Here is a 21240-nt window from a genome sequence, read left to right on the forward strand (position 1 = left end):
GGTTTGCATTTTGTGTATGGCCTCGCTATTTCTTCTCTCGAGGTCTTCTTCGAACAGTGGATTGTGATACTTTCACCCCTGCCCTGTGGAGGTTGGCAAACCATTTTGTCTGGCAATTTAAATAAAAATGCATCCAATCGGATTGGTAGAAGCTTCGTCATGCAACAAGACTATGACGCAAAACACACTGCCAACACAATAAAGGACTTCCTCAGGTGGAAAAAGTGGAAGGTCTTAGACTGGCCAAGTCAATCACCAGACCTTAACCAAATAGAGCATGAATTTTACCTCCTGAAGAGGAGACTGAAGGGAGAAACCCCCAGAAGCAAACAAGAACTGAAAAAGGCTGCATTAAAGGGCTGGAAAAGCATTTAAAATGAAGAATGCAACAGTCTGGTGAAGTCAATTGGTCGCAGGCTTGATGCAGTTATTGCAAGTAAGGATTATTCCACTGAATATTAAATGGTATTCACTTTAAGTTCATTTAATAATGACTCTACCAATACTTTTGGTCACTTGAAAAGTGGGTGGCTTAAAACAAAAGGTGCTCTGTCCTGAGTTGTGTAACACATCTAGATGTAAATACCATTAAATAAAAGCTGGCATTCTGAAGTTCTGTCTGATATTCATCTTTTGATCTGAAAACCAAATGTCTTCAGTATACAACAAAAACAAAGGAATTCGCCTTGCCGTACCAATACTTTTGGAGGAGAAATTTGTTAAATTTGCCTGTTAAAGGCAACATTATTATCTTTTGATAATTTCAGTTTTGACATAACCCTTTTTTTGTTTAAATGTGTTTTTCAGTTTTCAAGTGGCTGGTCATATGGGGAAAAAGCATGTGAAATATCCAGGACCCACAATTTATTAAAGCCTTTTAAAGCACTCACTGATAAGGTAATATACATCTACAACAATGCTTACTTTATGTATGACCAAAGTTTGTAGTCTGCATTCAAAATTTGGAGTGACATTGTCCGTGTACAAAGACAGTGGCAATCGTATGTCCCTGTGATGTTCAGTTGCTTCAGTTCAATAGGAATAAGCTATGCAATGAATAAGGCTATTGCCTGAATTTCCTATGAAATTACATTTTTGTGATTTACCAATTAATAATAACATGGTCAGCATCCAAGCTCATAAATATACAGTATGGCTAAAAAATAACAAAATAACATGCAGTCTGCACTTCAATTAGTGTGCACCAGGTGTTTCGTTGTTGGGGGAATGAGTCAAAAGTTGCTAAATATAAAAGTTGCTTTTCTGAAAAATAGTTGCTCGGGTGTTCAGAAAAATCACTAAATATAAAATGTCATTTGAGTTGGCCACACTGGATGCAACAAAAACAAATTTTGAAGGTGCAATTACGACTCTACAGATTGCGATATTGTTTTATTTAGGGAAAACCTCGTTTGATATTATGTTGGTTTATTTGTATTAGGATAAAGAGTTATATTACCGGCCAATCAGAGAGTCTCTAAAGACCATGCTTTCTTGGGGATGGAGCATCAACAGGATACGAGAGACTGACCCTGCCACCCTGCATAACAAATCTAGGAGGATATCGCAAGCCAGCCAGGTACACAGTTTTAAGACTTTTTCTGGAAATTTTCAGCTGCGACAGTATGTTGGACAAGTTAGCACATCATGTACTACTAGTACATACCCCAGACCCACCATTTATTGTCAATATGTGCTGTTCTCTTTCATATTGCATGGTTGACATTTACCCATTGCTTGTACAGTCTGTTTATTCCTGTTCGACCCCAGAAGTGGTCAGATTTAAAAATGTGTACTTGATGGCTCTAACCTATCTATGAAATAATGTCATATTAATCAATCATAAAAAAAAATAAAAAAAATAAACAATTAATTGTTTCAGCTGTCTGTACAGATTCATTATGGGTAACCTAAACCTGCTAGTCACTCATTGGCCGAGCAGATTTGTCATTGCCACCTCCTTTTTGAGTTTTCACAAGTTTCACTATGGGGCTGTTATTCTAGCAAAACCATTTGCAAATGTGTATTTGAATCCATAATTATGTAAAAAAGAATAATGTGTAACATGAAAAGATCACGTGTAAAAATAAGTAGAATATAAAGGCCCAAGTATTTACAGATCACACATTGTACACATTTGTGACTGTAGTCCTCTGTTTGCGACTCTGGTTACACATTGTTGATTCATGTTACACTCTTGTGACTTGAGCTACACATTTGTGGCTCTAGTTACACATTTGTGGATTCATGTTACACATGATACAGATGTTTGAACATATTTGTGGACTGAAATACGCTTTTGCAAATGGTTTTGCTCCAATAATGGCCCCATATTTCACATTAAGAATTGAGGATTGACTGCTAGAAATAACAAATTAAATTTACGTTAGCTGAGCCTATCCGCTGCCTTTGTGAATATAAAATGTCTTTCTCCGACCGTCTCTGGCTTCAAGAACAGTGAAGCACTCCTTTTTTAAAAAAAATCAGTCAAGAACGCTCATAATAATGTTAGCATGAAGAAAAGTTGCTCTGTGATTGACTGACGAGCGGTCAAGGGTGTCGTCTGGCTTTCACCCCAAGTCAGCTGGGATAGGCTCCAACTTCCTCTGACCCCGAATAGGTTAAGCAGTATAGAATATGGATGGATGGATTAAGAAAAGTTGTTGTAATAATAAAATAATTATCATTTGTTCCCCAGCTGTCCTTTGAAGGAGCACAGTGTTTCAATCCCAGACCCATTGATATGAGCAATGTTACACTGTCCAGAGACTCACAGGTATTGAATATGTATTATCTAAACAATGATTACATTCATCCACATAAAGTTTTAGTTAACACACGCCATAAGTGCACACTGCCACAACAAAGCATACTGATAACCTAAGTTGGTTATGAGAATTGGAGAATGACTATATATATATATATATATATATAAAAACAGTCACATTTGTTGTTTTGCAGTCAATGGCAGAGCTGCTCGCAGAGAACTATCATAACATCTGGGCCAGGATAAAGAAAATTGATCTAGAAGCCAAAGGTGTGGTATGGAAAATACTGTGGGATTTATGCATGACTATTTGTCAACATTAAATACAGTGGATCTAAAATGTCTACACATCCGTGTTCAAATGTCAGGTTTTTGTGAAGTAAAAAATGACACCAAGATACTATAAATCATTTTTTTAAAAAAATGTTTGTTGGATCCATCTCGCCCAACACCTATAAGAATAGACACAAAGGGATGAAGACGCTTGTTTCTTTTTGCTCATGAGGAGGACGTGTGGGAGATTGTTCAGTTACATTCTCCTATCACGCTCCAAACAATCTTCTCCGTTGCTCCCGTATTTATTTGAAATAGGGAGGTATCTAAGTTACAAGACATATCATACTAAGGGGAGGGGGTCAAGGTGAAGCTATGAGATTAACACCTGGCTATGTGTCCTTGGTCAAGGTGCCCTTTTCTGTTGATTCCTGCTGAGTCATTTTCTTGAGGGCGAGACATCTTCCTCTCCCCCATGGTCAGCAAGCAACCATCAAAATCGTCCACAATACCAATGCAAGCTAGCAAATAAATGATAACTTTGTACAATTGATTTAACCATTTTCCACCACTAATGTGACCTATTAGCTTTACAACTCTATTTAAAAAACAGGATAAGTAAAAATAAACAACTGACAATATGGTTGCACATCCTCTTTTAACTGGGGATATGGCTGTATTCCGAATGAACCAATCATAATCAAATTAAAGTTAAATGGGAGTCAGCACACACCTGCTACCGTTTAAAGTGCCTCCGATTAACCCTAAATAAAGTTGAGATGTTGTAATAGGCTTTCTCTGACATTTTTTATATGCTTTCTATCAGAAGCCTCAAGGTTTTGTGCAATCACTGACTGTTATTTTGCTGGGAGAGCTCTTAAGGGACTTTGAAGATTTGATTACCCTAATTTCTCTTGTATAATGCACATTTCCCCCCTCCAAAAATTGTGAAAAGTCAATATTGTGCACTATACATGGGTATAAGAAAAAAAGGAAACATTTCTACATTCTAAAACACAATATAATAGGAAATGCATGATTTGAGAAGCGTGATCATCCGTTATATTTTGACACATACAAACTACAGTTACAGTTTTAGGTCTCCTTCTGTTATTTTACAGCCATCTGAGAAATCAATGCTTAAATTTAAGCAAGTAGTATCTGCATTCTGAAGAAGAAATGCATTTCAACCAGTCATAACAATTTATCTGCTAATGTCAGTGACAACGAGGCAGCTCATCGGTCACGATGCAAGACTCATTCGTGGTACAAGAATAGTCAAACAATAGTTAGCACACATGAACAAGAGGAAGAGGGGGATAAACACACATAAACGTCTATTCACACTATTTAGGGGATAATTAACACTAACCAATATAACACCATTCTTCACTATTTTCAAGGATGCTGCGCATTGTGAGAATTTCTCCGACGCTGCACGGTGACAACATCGTTTACGCACTTGAAAACATGGTGGCTTGCTGTCACAGCTGGTCTACGGCAGAGATGTTTTTAACTACTTGTGAATGATTTTATTGGTGTAAACATCATGTAATTTATCAAAGTGGATCTCAGTTGGTTATTTAGTACACAATTTGTGTTAAAAATTTAATGAAGCAACAACTTGATAAAAACAAGTTAAGTTAAAAGCATCACACCATGGCACCTGTCAAGCAGAACACAAAAACTCTTAAAAATTCAACCAAATGCACGAAAACACACAAATTAACACAAGGTTTGCTTTGAAGTCAGAGGAGTAGATGACTATAGAAAGGAGAAGCAGAAGAAGATTTGGTTTGGCCTCCAACTTGAGCCAGGCCCATCTCCACCTGCACCTGATGCCTGCTTAAAGCTGTGCCACATGGATAGCATCCTCCTCTTTAAGCACTCATTCTGGAAAAGAATTTGATAAAATCATTGTCTGTTTCACTTAATTTTTCACTATTAACAACTATAAAGGCTAATCCTAAATGCATCCTCCAGGAAAATATTAAGTACAGTATTTTTCCGTTTTTATTGACCATTTCTGAATTTGAAGTCAGCTCATTCTGCGTTGTGACATAATACTTAATATCGCTCCGTCGCTTAAACATTTAACATTAACATCCGTAAACTACTTAGATACCGTAATTTATTGTGTATAATGCGCACCCATGTATAATACGCCCCCACCCCAAATTGACCTCAAAATTTTGGAAAACTCTTCTACCTATGTATAATACAATTTTACAATGCATGATTTTGCTTCCCCTCCTTGAGCCGTCACCTTATCGTGGTGGAGGGGTTTGTGTGTCCCAATGATCCTAGGAGCTAAGTGGTCTGGGGCTTTATGCCCCTGGCAGGGTCACCCATGGCAAACAGGTCCTAGGTGAGGGACCAGACAAAGCACGGCTCCAAAAACCCCTATGACGAGTACAATAAATGGAATCAGGTTTCCCTTGCCCGGACGGGGGTCACCGGGGCCCCCCTCTGGAGCCAGGCCTGAAGGTGTGGCTTGAAGGCTTGGTGGCCGGGCCTGCACCCATGAGCCCGGCTGGGCACAGCCCGAAAGGGTAACGTGGGTCCCCCTTCCCATGGGCTCACCACCTGTGGGAGGGGGCATAGGGGTCGGTTGCAGTGCGAGCTGGGCGGTGGCCGAAGGTGGGGACCTTCGCGATCCGATCCCCGGGTACAGAGGCTGGCTCGAGGGACGTGGAATGTCACCTTTCTGGCAGGGAAGCAGCCCGAGCTGGTGTGTGAGGTCGCACAGCTTGGGTTCTGGTACCAGTCCTCTCGAGAGGGGTTGGACTCTCTTCCACTCTGGAGTTGCCCACGGTGAGAGGAGCTGAGCAAGTGTGGGCATACTTATTGCTCCCCGGCTCGGCGCCTGTACGTTGGGGTTCACCCCGGTGGACAAGAGGGTAGCCTCCCTCCGCCTTCGGGTGGGGGGATGGGTCCTGACTGTTGTTTGTGCCTATGCACCAAACAGCAGTTCAGAGTACCCACCCTCTTTGGAGTCCTTGGAGGGGGTGCTGGAGAGCGCTCCCGCTGGGGACTCCATCGTTCTGCTGGGGGACTTCAATGCTCACGTGGGCAATGACAGTGAGACCTGGAAGGGCGTGACTGGGAGGAACGGCCCCCCCCCGATCATAACCTTTGCGGTGTTCTGTTATTGGACTTCTGTGCTCATCACAGATTGTCCATAACGAACACCATGTTCAAGCATAATGGTGTCCACACGTGCACTTGGACACCCTAGGTCGCAGTTTGATGATCGACTTTGTGGTCGTGTCATCGGACTTGCGGCCGCATGTCTTGGACATTGGGGTAAAGAGAAGGGCGGAGCTGTTAACTGATCACCACCTGGTGGTGAGTTGGCTCCGATGGTGGGGGAAGGTGCCGGTCCGACGTGGCAGGACCAAACATATTGTGAGTGTCTGCTGGGAACATCTGGCGGAATCCCCTGTCAGAAGGAGTTTCAACTCCTACCTCCGACAGAACTTTGCTCATGTTCCGGGGGAGGCGGGTGACATCGAGTCCGAGTGGAGCATGTTCCGCGCCTCCATTGCTGAGTCGGCCGACCGGAGCTGTGGCCGTAAGGTGGTTGGTGCCTGTCGTGGCGGCAATCCCCGAACCCGTTGGTGGACACCAACGGTGAGGGATCCCGTCAAGCTGAAGAAGGAGTCCTATCAGGCCTTTTTGGCCTGTGGGACTCCTGAGGCAGCTGATGGGTACCGGCTGGCCAAGCGGAAGGCAGCTTTGGTGGTTGCTGAAGCAAAAACTCGGGCATGGGAGGAGTTCGGTGAGCCCATGGAGAAAGACTTCCGGACGGCTTTGAGGAAATTCGGGTCCACCATCCAGCGTCTCAGGAGGGGGAAGCAGTGCACCATCAACACTGTGTATAGTGGGGATGGGGCGCTGCTGACCTCGACTCGGCTTGTGAGCCGGTGGGGAGAATATTTCGAAGACCTCCTCAATTCCACCGACACGCCTTCCCATGAGGGAGCAGAGTCTGGGTTCTCTGAGGCAGGCTCTCCTATCTCTGAGTTGAGGTCACCGAGGTGGTTAAAAAGCTCCTCGGTGGCAAGGCAATTTACCGGTCGATCTACCTTCCTACCCTGGTCGTGACCGAAAGAACAAGATCCAGGATACAAGCGGCCGAAATGAGTTTCATCCGCAGGGTGTCCGGGCTCTCCCTTAGAGATCGGGTGAGAAGCTCGGTCATCCGGGAGGATCTCAGAGTAGAGCCGCTGCTCCTTCACATCGAGAGGAGCCGGATGAGGTAGCTGGGGCATCTGATCCCTGGTGTGTTCCGGGCACGTCCCACTGGGAGGAGACCCCGGGACGACCCAGGACACGCTGGAGAGACTACATCCTTCGGCTGGCCTGGGAACGCCTCGGGATCCCCCCGGAAGAGCTGGATGAAGTGGCTGGGGAGAGCGAAGTCTGGGGATCCCTGCTAAAGCTACTGCCCCCGCGACCCGACCTCGGATAAGCGGTAGAAAATGGATAGATGGATGATTTAGCTTCTGCCCATATGATCAAAATGAAGTATTATCTGTATTTTGTTAATTTTTCATGGTTCTGCTGGGACCACAACCATGGCCACGACCCACAGCACCTCAACGCGAAAATACAAAAGACCATTGCAACACCTAAGGCACTGGCTGATCTGATGAGCAAAAATGTTGCTTAAAAATAAGAGTAGCAATAGAGGATGTCCGCACCAGAGGTGGGTAGAGTAGCCAAATATTTTACTCAAGTAAGAGTACTGATACTTGACAATAATGTGACTCAAGTAAAAGTAAAAGGTAGTCCTCCCCCAAAAATACTTGAGTAAAATGTACAAAGTGAAATAATTACTCAAGTCCTGAGGAAATAGTATTTCAGATTTTTTTTTCTGATTTGCCACAGCATGAACATAAAAAGTGAATGTGCAAATTCTGATATTTCTGTGTGTGTGTGAGGTAACACACTGATGTTGGATGAGAAGGCCTGGGTCACTGTTCTATCTGGTAGAGTGCAGGACTCCATGTTCATTCTCTCATCCATGTCTTTATAGACCTTGCTTTATGCACTGGTGCACAGACATACTGGAAGAGGAAGGGGTAATCCTCAAACTGTGACTGTCCAAAATCTCTCGGTATGCTAAAGCATTCAAGTGTTCCTTTCACTGGCGCTCAGGGGCTAATATTTTGGAGATTTCCAACTTTGTGAGAACAGTTTGGCGATGGCCCCTTCCTGTTCCAACATGACTGTGCATGAGTGGACAAATCAAGGTTCTTAAAGACATGGATGAGAGACTGACGTTGATGAATTTAACGAGCCTGCACAATCCTGACCTCAACGCTACAGAACTCTTAAATAGAGCTTAAATAGAGCGGAGACTGAGAGCCAGACCTTCTTGTCCAACATCAGTGTGTAACCTCACAAATGCGCTTCAGGAAAAATGGTCATTAAGTCCCATAAACATACTCCTAAACTTTGTGGAAAACATTCTCAGACGAGTTTAACATGTTAGGACTGCAGAGGGTGGACCAATGTCATATTAAATGGGATGTACCGTAATATCTCGTGTATAATACGCTACCATGTATAATACGCACCACCAAAGTTGACCTCAACATTCTGGAAAACCCTTCAACCTATGTATAATGCATTTTTACAATGCATGATTTTGCTTCTACCCATATGATTATCTGTATTTTTTTTGTTTTTTCAAAGAATTATTCTGAACTTAACCTCTTTATTTGAACACATAATACTTTATTTTTATTTGCTTGCTCTTATTTTGAAATTCACAGCCCTACCTTTACAGTATTTAGTACATGAGAAAACACACAGTTGTGCTCATATGTTTGCTTACCCAGGCAGAATTTGTAAGATGGGTACAATTCTTAAAAGAAAACATGAAGGACCAGGCGAAACACATTTAATTTTATTTTAATGGCATTCAAATTAATCTGTCAAGCATTTCAGAAAAGCATTATCATTCAACAAAACATAACCATAAAGAAATTAATGATGGTTGTTGTTCAGTCATCAGTCGTATTTATAAAAAAAAACACACACAAAAAAAAACCAACAACAATATTTCACAAATTCTGCCTGGGTATGTAAACTTATGAGCACAATTGTACATATATGCAGTCATATGTACCCCTGTCATATTGGAATGAAAGTGTAGGCTACTCCTTTTTCATAACCTCTAGAATGAAAGTGTGCAGCTTTTTCATAACCTCTAGATGGCGGCATACATTTATAAAATGGGAAAGTCTTTTTCATTTTCTCCTATACCTATGTATAATGCGCACTATTGACTTTTGACAATTTTTTGGGGGGGGGGCATGCGTATTATGAGAAATTACGGTAACTCAAATTCATATCTGAGTCAAGGCAGGTGAGTGAATACTTTTGGCAATATAATGTACAGGGTGATTGAAAAGTAACTCTCTATTTTTAAGTACTTGTAATTTATTTCTGAACTATAATTCTTACAAGAAATGAACATGAGAAGAAAGTGTATTGCATGGACTTTTATTTAAAATTCGATATGGGCGCCAGCATTAGCCGCCTGGGAACCGCATTAACTAATTTCTCAAGGAACTCTTGTGGGATGGAAGACATAACTTCTCGTATTCGCCCTTCAAGGTCTTTCAAAGTCGTTGGTTTGGTAGAGTACACGTGCTCCTTATGGAATACACTTGCTCCTCATGGAACATACACAAAAAAATTAGAAGAATATTACAACATATGAATACATTCTAAGTATTTTAAAATAGGGAGTTACTTTTCAATCAGCCTTTATATTGGAGTGTATCTGACTTGCTGTCTCTGTATTCCAGGCGGACGAAATGACCCCTTACTAGTTCCCTTTGATACACTGACTGCCAAAGAGAAATTAAAAGACAGACAAAAAGCACTAGACATCCTCAAGTTCCTCCAGATCAATGGTTACACTGTGTCAAGGTAGGACATTTATTTATACCCACATCTGAAAGATGGTATCACATATATTAACCAACTCCTCTTTGGGATTTATCATGCGTTTGAACTTTTTAACACAAGCCAACATGCAATGACATTCTGACATTATTTACTTGCTTTCAAACTGAAGTTATATGAACCTCTAAGGAGTTCTCATCACAGGTGGAATGATCCTAATCTGGACAAGTTTGAGCCTGATTTCCCCCTTCACAACAAAGTCAGCAAAAATTGATTTTCTAATGGCTTTTAAGATTATCCTGTCAGATTATCCTGTGGTGTGAGGTGTGTTAAGATTGCTAGTACTACTCCTTCAACCTCTTTGCCTTTTCCGGCAGTGGATGACCTGAAGAACATTGTTGGTTCTCACATTTCAGCCCAAGTAATACATCATCAGTTACATTTGGTTGCGCATTACTTCTGGTTTGGGGATAGAGACTTTTATTTATTAAATCTTTTATAGCTTTTTGTGTACTGCGTGGGTCATCCTGAGTACTGGCTCATACAGCCAATGCACTGTCTATCCAAATACAACAATGGAAAAGATTTAGAGCATGAAAATATTAATCATTGATAAATAGAAAACCCAACTGTCCCAACATTGTGGTAAACGGGATTACGTGTGCGAGATGTAAAACAAAAAAACGTTTGCCTTGTGAACTGTGCTGCCCTTAATAGCATTGGCCACACTTTAACCTTCTGTTGAAATTCATGACCAACAATATCAGTAGTGAGACTCTTTGTTTTCAGAGGTGTGAAGTCGCAGGAATTGGACACACCAGCCATAGAGAAACGATTTGCCTACACCTTCCTTGAGCAGCTCATCGACTATGTAGACCAGGCCCATGATCACATGCTGGAGTTTGGTGAGACTCTTCAATCTTAATTTCATAACAGCACTGCTTGATAAAAGCAGTGTCTAGTCGTCTAGGCAAGTATTATGCTTTATTCAGTATCGTCGAGTTCACAGAAAAAGTGGCTACTCGAAAAAGATGGCCTAATGGGGAAAGAATCTGCAGACAGGTTTACCTATATTTTTGTTTGATTATCTGTAGACATGGGAACAAGACAAAGGGGAGTAAAGAGTCCTCATGAACAGCAGATGAAGTTCTTTTTAAAGGTCAGAACTGAGCAGCATTGCATTCAACAATGACAACCAAAATGTTTACCAGCAATGACTGTTTGCAGACACTTAGATGGTGGACCAAGGATTTGTTTCTACATTTCTACCAATTGTCAACTGAACCCACAGGTTGTCTTGCCATTGGTGGATCAATATTTCAGAAACCATCGGCTGTACTTCCTATCCACATCCATCCATTCCATTAGCAACGGTGGACATGCCTCCAACAAGGAGAAAGAAATGGTGACAAGGTGATTTTGACAAACAATACATGGAAAGATGGCAGTGACAAGATTTACCATTTAACTCCCATAATGGTGCTTGAATTTTTAACTACACATTGTCTGGATGTTGGAAATCTCAGTTGCTTGTCAAAGGGATTTGTTTCTCATTCTCCATTGTCTTTTTCCCTCTCTGTTATCTCATAACTGTTTTTTCATTTGTTCTTCTTCCCTCCCTCCCTCTTCAATTTGTTTTTTCCCAGTCTTTTCTGCAAACTGGGAGTACTTGTCAGAAATAGGATATCCTTATTTGGTAAGAATGGCTTATGGCTATTGCTTGCACTTTTGATCACAAGCTCAAACTCCCATCCAACCCCAGCCCCTCTCTGTTTTTTAGATTGTTAAATCAAAAAAGCCAGTGTTAAATTTGGATTTGCATGACTCCAGTACTTTTACTGAATGTGAGGTGATGATTACATTTACTACCCTTTACAGCCCTTCTTTGGTTTTGGGTTCGGTACATCTTGACTCTGAAGAAAATCATTTTTTCTTGTATATTTAGGTCAAAACAAAGTATATGTTCACAGTGTTATTAGTTTTGATTATTGTAGTATTATTTAAATTATTTGTGATAACTTGGAAATATATATTTTGCTGTTCTATCTATGCCAGCGGCATATAGTGACAGGCAGAACAATTAAATGCAATTCCATTGAATGTCAAAAGGTACAATAAAGCTATGTATCCACCTGTTGCCTTTCATACAACAGAATAGGTCGTGGCTCCCTGAAAATGTATTAGCTTGGTGTTCAATTAAAAAACTTGGATATTTTTTTATATATTTTTGTTTGGTGGTTCACCAATAAATTCCTAAAAAAAGCTCAGGTTATTAAGTAAGTCTTATATGACATAGTTATGTTTCATAATTCATATCCAGTAGGGGTAGAGGAGTGATAATATTATCTCCAGTATCTGATGAAAATCATATGTGAATGAGCTCAGCTCATGCATAAATTTCACTCCATAAACTTTCATCTCTTCATTCATGGGACCTGGACATTATTGTCATCTGTTTGGCTCTGAACTCCACAAAAATGGATTTAAATTGAAACGAACAAGATGTCCTTTAAATACAGACTTTCAGCTTTAACATGAGGGTATTTACATCCAAATCAGGTGAACAGTATTTATACAGTTGAAACATTATATCTCCCACTTTTATGCCCACTACCTTTTATGGGGGCTTGGCTAGCTGCATGCAAGCATCGCGTGTCCTCGGGTAGCTGAAGTAGGTCTGACGATTATCTCTCAATACCAAATTAGGACTCACAAATGTTTGTGAGTCCAAATACACCGTTGGAGTTTTGTTTCGGCACGATTAGTTTTCAGGTAAATGTGCCCAAATTTATTATCTTACTTACTCCCTTACAATGATGTCCGGGAGAAAAAGAAATGCTACACACGAATGTATTTGGGTTGAACTTAAAGGTGTTTGGAAAAGTAGTTTTCTATGTAAGATCACAACACGTTGACAAACGGGCATTGTGACTACGTTATCCAGAATTCAACACTGGCTCGGGCACATTGTAGGATCCGTTCGGAAATAGCCTCCGAGCGTGCTCTGCTACACTCCGCACCGTTTGGAATCTCAGAGCCCTGTTGGAATCTACACTCTCAGAGTAGCGTTGGGGTGTCAGATTGAATTTCCGAACGTGCCGCCATCTTGGCTTGCATTAGCCCTGTTAGTGCTTCTGTTCACTGCTTCGCCACATTAGTAAATGAGAAAAAGAAGAGTGTGCATGCCTATAAACCGACCAAACCATCTCTAAAAATAAATACATACATATACACACACACATTCATATATATATATATATATATATATGTGTGTGTGTGTGTGTGTGTGTGTGGGTGTGTGGAAATGCAGCCCTATGGGGGGCACAAGTCAGTGCAAACTGAAGGCCGGTCCCAAGCCCGGATAAAGGCAGAGGATTGCGTCAGGATGGGAATCCATCTTAAAACCTTGCCAAACAAATATGAGCATTCATCCAACGAATTCCATACCGGGTTGTGGCCCGGGTTAACAACGTCCGCCACCGGCGCCGTCAACCTGCAGGGCGCCGTTGGAAATTCGGCTACTGTGGGTCGAAGTCGAAGAAGAAGAAGAGGTGGAAAGCGGGTTCTTCGGCAGAAAGAGAAGAGGAAAGCACAGAGCCTACCACTGAATGTGGGGACTTTGAATGTTGGGACTATGACAGGAAACTCTCGGGAGTTGGTTGACATAATGATTAGGAGAAAGGTTGATATATTGTGTGTCCAGGAGACCAGGTGGAAAGGAAGTAAGGCTAGAAGTTTAGGGGCAGGGTTGAAATTATTTTACCATGGTGTAGATGGGAAGAGAAATTGAGTCGGGTTATTTTAAAAGAAGAGTTGGCTAAGAATGTCTTGGAGGTGAAAAGAGTATCAGATCGAGTGATGAGGCTGAAACTTGAAATTGAGGGTGTTATGTATAATGTGATTAGTGGCTATGCCCCACAGGTAGGATGTGACCTAGAGGTGAAAGAGAAATTCTGGAAGGAGCTAGACGAAGTAATTCTGAGCATCCCAGACAGAGAGAGAGTCGTGATTGGTGCAGATTGTAATGGATATGTTGGTGAATGAAATAGGGGTGATGAAGAAGTGATGGGTAAGTACGGCATCCAGGAAAGGAACTTGGAGGGACAGATGGTGGTAGACTTTGCAAAAAGGATGTAAATGGCTGTAGTGAACACTTTTTTCCAGAAGAGGCACGAACATAGGGTGACCTACAAGAGCGGAGGTAGAAGCACGCAGGGGGATTACATCTTGTGCAGACGATGTAATCTGAAGGAGGTTACCGACTGTAAAGTAGTGGTAGGGGAGAGTGTGGCTAGACAGCATAGGATGGTGGTGGTGTAAGATGATTCTGGTAGTGGGGAGGAAGATTAGGAAGACAAAGGCAGAGCAGAGAACCATGTGGTGGAAGCTGAGACAGGACGAGTGTTGTGCAGCTTTTCGGGAAGAGGTGAGACAGGCTCTCGGTGGACGGGAGGAGCTTCCAGAAGACTGGACCACTGCAGCCAAGGTGATCTGAGAGAAGGGCAGGAGAGTACTTGGTGTATCTTCTGGCAGGAAAGGAGAGAAGGAGACTTGGTGGTGGAACCTCACAGTACAGGAAATCATACAAGGAAAATGGTTAGCTAAGAAGAAGTTGGACACTGAGAGGACCGAGGACAGGCGAAAGGAATACATTGAGACATAGGGCAAAGGTAGAGGTGGCAAAGGCCAAACAAGAGGCATGTGTTGACATATATGGCAGGTTGGACACTAAAGAAGGAGAAAATGATCTTTACAGGTTGGCCAGATATGGGAAGTATGTGCAGCATGTTAGCATGATTAGGGATAGAGATGGAAATGTGTTGACTGGTCCCAGTAATGTGCAGGATAGATGGAAAGAATACTTTGAGGAGTTGATGAATGAGGAAAATGAGAGAGAAGGAAGAGTAGAGGAGCAATGATTAGTAAGGGGGAAGTTAGGCATTAAAGAGGATGAAAAATGGAAAGGCAGTTGGTCCTGATGACATTCCTGTGGAGGTATGGAAGCATCTAGGAGAGGTGGTTGTGGAGTTTTTGGCCAGCTTGTTCAACAGAATTCTAGCGGGTGAGAAGATGCTTGAGAAATGGTGGAAAAGTGTGCTGGTGCCCATTTTTAAGAACAAGGGTGATGTACAGAGCTGTGGGAACTATAGAGGAATAAAGTGGATGAGCCACACGATGAAGTTATGGGAAAGAGTAGTGGAGGCTAGACTCGGGACAGAAGTGAGTAGTTGCGAGCAACAGTGTGGTTTCATGCATAGAACGAGTACCACAGATGTATTATTTGCCTTGAGGATGTTGATGGAAAAGTACAGAGAAGGTCAGAAGGAGCTACATTGTGTCTTTGTAGATCTAGAGAAAGCCTATGACAGAGTACCCACATAGGAATTGTGGTACTGCATACGGAAGTCTGGAGTGGAAGAGAAGAGAATTAGAATAATACAGGACATGTACGACGGCAACAGAACAGCGGTGAGGTGTGACAGACGAATTTAATGTGGACGTGAGACTGCATCAGGGATCAGCCCTGAGCCCCTTCCTTTTTGCAGTGGTGATGGATAGGCTGACAGATGAGGTTAGACTGGAATCCCCGTGGACCATGATGTTTGCAGATAACATTGTGATCTGCAGTGAAAGCAGGGAGAAGATGGAGGAACAGTTAGAAAGATGGAGGCATGCACTGGAAAGCAGTAAGGGGTACTTCTAAAAATAAAAAGAAGAAGAGTAAATCATTGTATTTGCAACCTCTTAATTTAATTTTGTTACAAAAAAAAATATTTTTTGATTGTCATGCTGTGCTATTGTTTTTCTTTTTTTTGCAAGGCACATAATGTATCTATGAAGGAAAATATTTCTCACACCTCCACCTCTGCCCCCATAACAGCGTTTTTTTGTTTTTGTTTTTGTTTTTGTTTTCCTGTTTTGTACTCAGTGGCTATCATTTCAAAATCTTTGACTTTTTTTTCTGATGTCTCATTTCCTTTTAGGTAATAATGCCACATCCATAGTCAACTGTTTGCAAATACTGGGTCAAAGTCTGGATGCCAGGTAATGGAACAAACATTTGTTTCATAAAGTTGTGTGCATAGTTAGCACCTTACACGGTGCTCACAGGCACAGATCAGCCTGTCGAGAGAACATGCAATATATCCAAAAAGATCTTCACGCAAATGTGTTTTGGAAGCCTTAAAAAAAAAAGCCCCAGAATAGTCTGTGGACTATTATAAGTTAAGCTTATTTTTGCAACACCAATATGATGCAAACTCCTGTCAAAAGTAATCAAGTCCATTCCTAATTCAGATTGAGAAAATCACAGACATGAGTATTATCATAGTGGCCATGCAAATTAAGTGATCTTTTCAGGCATTTTTACAGCATTGAGCACAAATGAGCATATTGAAGACCCATCCAACCATCAATCTGTCTACTGTACAAGGTACACGCTTGACTGGTCGCCAGTCAATCGCAGCGCATGTATTGACAAACAACCAAACAGTCTCATTTACATCAAAATAAGGGGCGTTGACATGTCATGTTTGGCTTGGTTGAAGCAAACTCTGGCAGGATTTCTCTGCCTGTTTGATTTGTTTCGTCAAGTATGAACACAGTCTTACAGATCCTGGTGCACAATAAAATAATGGACTGAGACCAAGCAAATTCAAATGTTGAGACCAAATTTGAATGCTACACTTACTAAAGACTTGAAAACAACTGAAAAAGAATAGGGAGGGGAAAAAAACAAATAGCTAACAGTAAACATCCGCAAATGCATTGTAAGCATTGGCTTTCTGCCACTAGCAGTCATTTATATTTCAAGTATTGTAATTTGTTGAGCTCATGTACAAACCCCAATTCCAATGAAGTCGGGACGTTTTGCAAAACATAAATAAAAACAGATTTGAAAATCCTTTTCAACCCATTTTCAATTGAATGCACTACAAATACAAGATACTTAATGTTCAAACTGATGAACGTTATTTTATTTTTGCAAATATTCTCTCATTTTGAATTTGATGCCTGCAACACGTTCCAAAACAGCTGAGACAGGGGCAACAAAAGACTGGGAAAGTTGAGGGATGCTAAAAAAAAAAAACCCACCTGTTTGGAACGTTATACAGGTGAACAGGTTAATAGGAAACAGGTAAGTGTCATGACTGGGTATAAAAAGTGGATCCCTGAAAGGCTCAGTTGTTCACAAACAAGGATGGGGCGAGGTTCACTACTTTGTGAACAACTGCATGAACAAATAGTCCAACAGTTTAAGAGCAACATTTCTCAATTCTCGTACAATTGCAAGGATTACAGGGATTTCATCATCTACAGTCCATAATATCATCAAAAGACTCAGAGAATCTGGAGAAATCTCTGTATGTACGTGGCAAGGCCAAAAACCAACATTGAATGTCTATGCACCTTCAATCCCTCAGGTGGCACTGCATTAATAACTGGGATCGTTATTGCGAGGTGGGCTCAGGAACAGTTCAGAAAACCATTGTCGGTTAACGCAGTTTGTTGCTACATCTCCAAATGCAAGTTAAAACCATACAAAATGAAAGTCATATATCAACAACACCCAGAAACACCGCCTGCTTCTCTGGGGCCGAGCTCATCGGAGATGGACTGAAGCAAAGTGGAAAAGTCTCCTGTGGTCTGACAAGTCCACATTTCATATTGTTTTAGGAAATCATGAACGTTGTGTCCTCCGGGCCAAAGAGGAAAAGGAACATCCGGATTGCTATCAGCGCAAAGTTCAAAAGCCATCAACTGTGATGGTATGGAGGTGTGTTAGTGCGCATTGCACGGGTAACTTGCACATCTGCTGAAAGGTACATACAGACCCTTTCCAAAAAATTAGAATAGCATGGAAAAGTTTATTTATTTCCGTAATTCCATTCAAAAAGTTGAACTTTCATAGATTATAGATTCAGGGCCCACAATTTAAACAATTTTAAGTATTTATTTGTTTATTTTTACATAATTTGGGCTTCCAGCTCAGAAAACCCACAAAATCAGGAATTCAAAAAATTTGAATACTGTGAAGAAATCAGCATTTACTTCTCAGTTTTTGTAGAAAAAAAAGAAAGAAATAAGGTCACAATAAATCAATCAAAATATGGTACTTTCAAAACTTCATGTTAATCTTCAATACTTGGTTGGAAATCACTTTGCTTCAATCACTGCCTCGATGTGCCGTGGCATTGAGGCAATCAGCCTGTGTAATCGCCTGAGAGTTATGGAAGCCCAGATTTCCTTGATGCTTGCTGTCAGTTCTTCTTTGTTTTTGGATCTGGTGCCCCTCATTTTCCTCTTAATAATACCCCATAGATTCTCAATGGGGTTTAGATCCGGCGAGTTGGCTGGCCAGTCAAGCACTGCGATGGCATGGGCATCAAACCAGGTTTTGGTGCTTCTGGCGGTATGGGCAGCGGCCAGGTCCTGTTGGAAGATGAAATATGCATCTCCACACAGATACTGAGCTGAAGGAATCATGGAGTCTTCTAAAACATTCTGGTAGACTGTTGCAGTGACCTTGGATTTAAGAAAGCAGAGTTTACCAACACCTGCACTAGACATTACACCCCAAATCATGACTGACTGTGGATATTTCACACTGCACTTCAAGCAGCTTGGGTTCTGTTCTTCACCCGTCTTCCTCCAAACCCTTGGACTTTGATTCCAAATGAAAGGCACACTTAACTTTCATCGGAAAAGAGGACCTTAGACCACTGGCCAACAGTCCAGTCCTTCTTCTTCTTGGCCCAGTTCAGACGCTTCCTACGTTGGCTCAGGCTCAGAAGTGGCTTGACCCGAGTTGTAGCCCATTCCCCGGATGCCTCTGAATGTGGTGGTTTTTGAAGTTGTGACTCCCGCCTCATTCCACTCTTTCTGGATCTCTGCTAGATTCTTGACTCTTGTCTGTTTGATAATCCACTGAAGCCCACGGTCATCTCTTTTGCTGGTGCATCTTCTCCTGCCACATTTTGTCCTTCCATTAGACTTTCCATTGATATGCTTGGACACAGTACTCTGTGAACAGCCAGCCTCCTTAGCTATGAACGTTTGTGGCTTACCCATCCTTTGGAGGGTATCAATGATGGTCTTCTAGCCAGTTGTCAAGTTTGCAGTCTTCCCCATTTTGAACTGTGACAATTGAAACCAACTGGAGCAATTTAATGACACCTGGGGCAACATGTGCTGGTGCTTTGAGTTTAGTAAATGATTACTGTGTGACACTCAGTTTAAAACATTTATGGCCTGCAAAATTTTAGCTGATTTCTTCACAGTATTCAAATTTTTTGAATTCCTGATTTTGTGGGTTTTATGAGCTTGAAGCCCAATTTATGTAAAAATAAACAAATAAATACTTGTGGGCAGTGAATCTATAATTTTGTGGGCAGTGAATCTATAATCTACGAAAGTTTAACTTTATGAACAGAATTATGGATATCAATAAGCTTTTCCATGATATTAATTTTTTTTTGGAAAGGGTCTGTACAGGTTTTAGAGCAACATATGCAGCCATCCAAGCAATGAATTTTTCAGGGACGTCATTATTTCAACAAGACTATGTAAAACCACATTTTGCATGTGTTACAACAGCGTCGCCTCGTAGCAAAAGAGTGTGAGTACGAGACAGGCCTGCCAGCAGTCCAGACGTCTCTCCCATTGAAAATGTGCCCCGTGTCCATCTCGTTTCGCCCCCACCAGTCTGACCAATTTTAATGCACGACACCCCTCTGCACCACACATGATCACAGTTGAGGGACAATGGTTGCCAGTTGGGGACCTTGGAACCATAGTAATATAGTGGGAGGTGGGTATTCACATATCTCAGGGCTTGACTCCTAGGGCATGCGCCCCCCGTTTCGGATGGCGGGCCGCAGGAAGATGGGGAGAGATCGGGATGCTGGCGCAGCAACTCTGTACACCAGTTGACTAACATGCATATGATATGGTGTTTAATCACTAATAAGTTCCATAGATACACTATAGGCTTTAATTTCATATGCTGGGACTACTATAAATAATACAGGTTGTAATACGATATCAACTCCCAGGTTGGTGCATTATTGCATGTCGTAACCAGATTACTTGTAGTCAAATAGCTAGACTGTTCAACTATTGTTCTGCTGTGGTTCACACCCATATGTGATGTGCTTGTCTGTTCTGTCGCTGTGTCTGTCCCCTTCAACCGTTTTCAAATAAAAAATAAACATACGGAATATTTCAAACTCCCCTGTTGCACAGCAAAACTGTTCCAGCATAAAAGGCATACAGATTCATCATTCTGGATGGCCATGCAGCTGAACAGGACTGGTTAAAAAAGATAAAAAAGAAAATGTGTTGCGCATTATGAACCACAAAATATGACAGTGGAGACCCTGGATTATTCAGCAACTAAAGTTGTAGATCAAGCAAAAATGTGAAAGAATTCCAAAGCTTCAATAATTAGTGTCCTCAGATCCCAAATGCTGTGTGAGTATTTTAAAAGGAAAGGTGGTAAACATGCCCCTGTCCCATCTTTTTGGGAATGTGTTGCAGGGATTAAATTCTAAAGGAGTGAATATTTGCATCAACAACAACAACAAAAATACAATAAAGTTGATCAGTTTGAACATTAAATATCTTGTCTTTGTAGTGTATTCAATTAAATATAATTAAATATTGTATTATTATTAAAGTTTCGCCTCCTTCGACTTCACAAGTATTCTGGATTTCGATGAAACATCTTTGTAACTGCAATGACTGATGAGAAAAACTAAAAAAAAAAATATTTCAATGCTATCCTATATTAGGACAGTGATGAAGACAGGCTTGGAGTCAGTCAAGGCAGCACTGCAGTCCTACTTCGACAATGCAGCAGAGACTCTGGGGAAGACTCAAGAGAACCTGAAGCTTGGCCAATTTACTCACAGCAAAGAACAGCCCAGAGGAGTCCCTCAGATCATCAACTATACCACCTTTGGCCTGCTTCCGATCCTGTCTTCCTTGTTTGAGCACGTTGGAAAGAACAATTTTGGAGAAGATCTCATATGTGCGTATATACATGTTTTTAGGTTTTATTTGATTTATATTGAGGATTGCAGCCATATGTGGGGCACAAGCCAGTGCAAACTGTAGGCTGGTCCCGAGCCCGGATAAAGGTAGAGGGTTGCGTCAGGAAGGGCATCCGGCTTAAAACTTTGCCAAACAAATATGAGCGTTCATCTAAAGAATTCCATACCGGATCGGTCGTGGCCCGGGTTAACAACGTCCGCCCCCGGCACCGTTAACCTGCA

The 21240-nt window shown here is 41.5% G+C and overlaps 1 protein-coding gene across 2 annotated transcripts in view; it reads left to right on the forward strand.

Moving 5' to 3' along the window:
- The window catches only part of ryr2a (ryanodine receptor 2a (cardiac)), a 325067-nt gene that overhangs the window by 185285 nt on the left and 118542 nt on the right, over positions 1–21240 (forward strand). For both annotated transcript variants that reach the window (XM_061755631.1, XM_061755632.1), the window contains exons 58-68: positions 808–897; positions 1442–1579; positions 2699–2776; positions 2962–3037; positions 9865–9988; positions 10754–10869; positions 11059–11123; positions 11256–11377; positions 11611–11660; positions 15949–16009; positions 20758–20996. In XM_061755631.1, the coding sequence (XP_061611615.1) occupies positions 808–897; positions 1442–1579; positions 2699–2776; positions 2962–3037; positions 9865–9988; positions 10754–10869; positions 11059–11123; positions 11256–11377; positions 11611–11660; positions 15949–16009; positions 20758–20996 (1159 nt within the window). The remainder of the gene's footprint in view (positions 1–807; positions 898–1441; positions 1580–2698; positions 2777–2961; positions 3038–9864; positions 9989–10753; positions 10870–11058; positions 11124–11255; positions 11378–11610; positions 11661–15948; positions 16010–20757; positions 20997–21240) is intronic.

This window comes from Phyllopteryx taeniolatus, chromosome 19 (assembly GCF_024500385.1).
Source record: "Phyllopteryx taeniolatus isolate TA_2022b chromosome 19, UOR_Ptae_1.2, whole genome shotgun sequence".
NCBI lineage: Eukaryota > Metazoa > Chordata > Actinopteri > Syngnathiformes > Syngnathidae > Phyllopteryx > Phyllopteryx taeniolatus.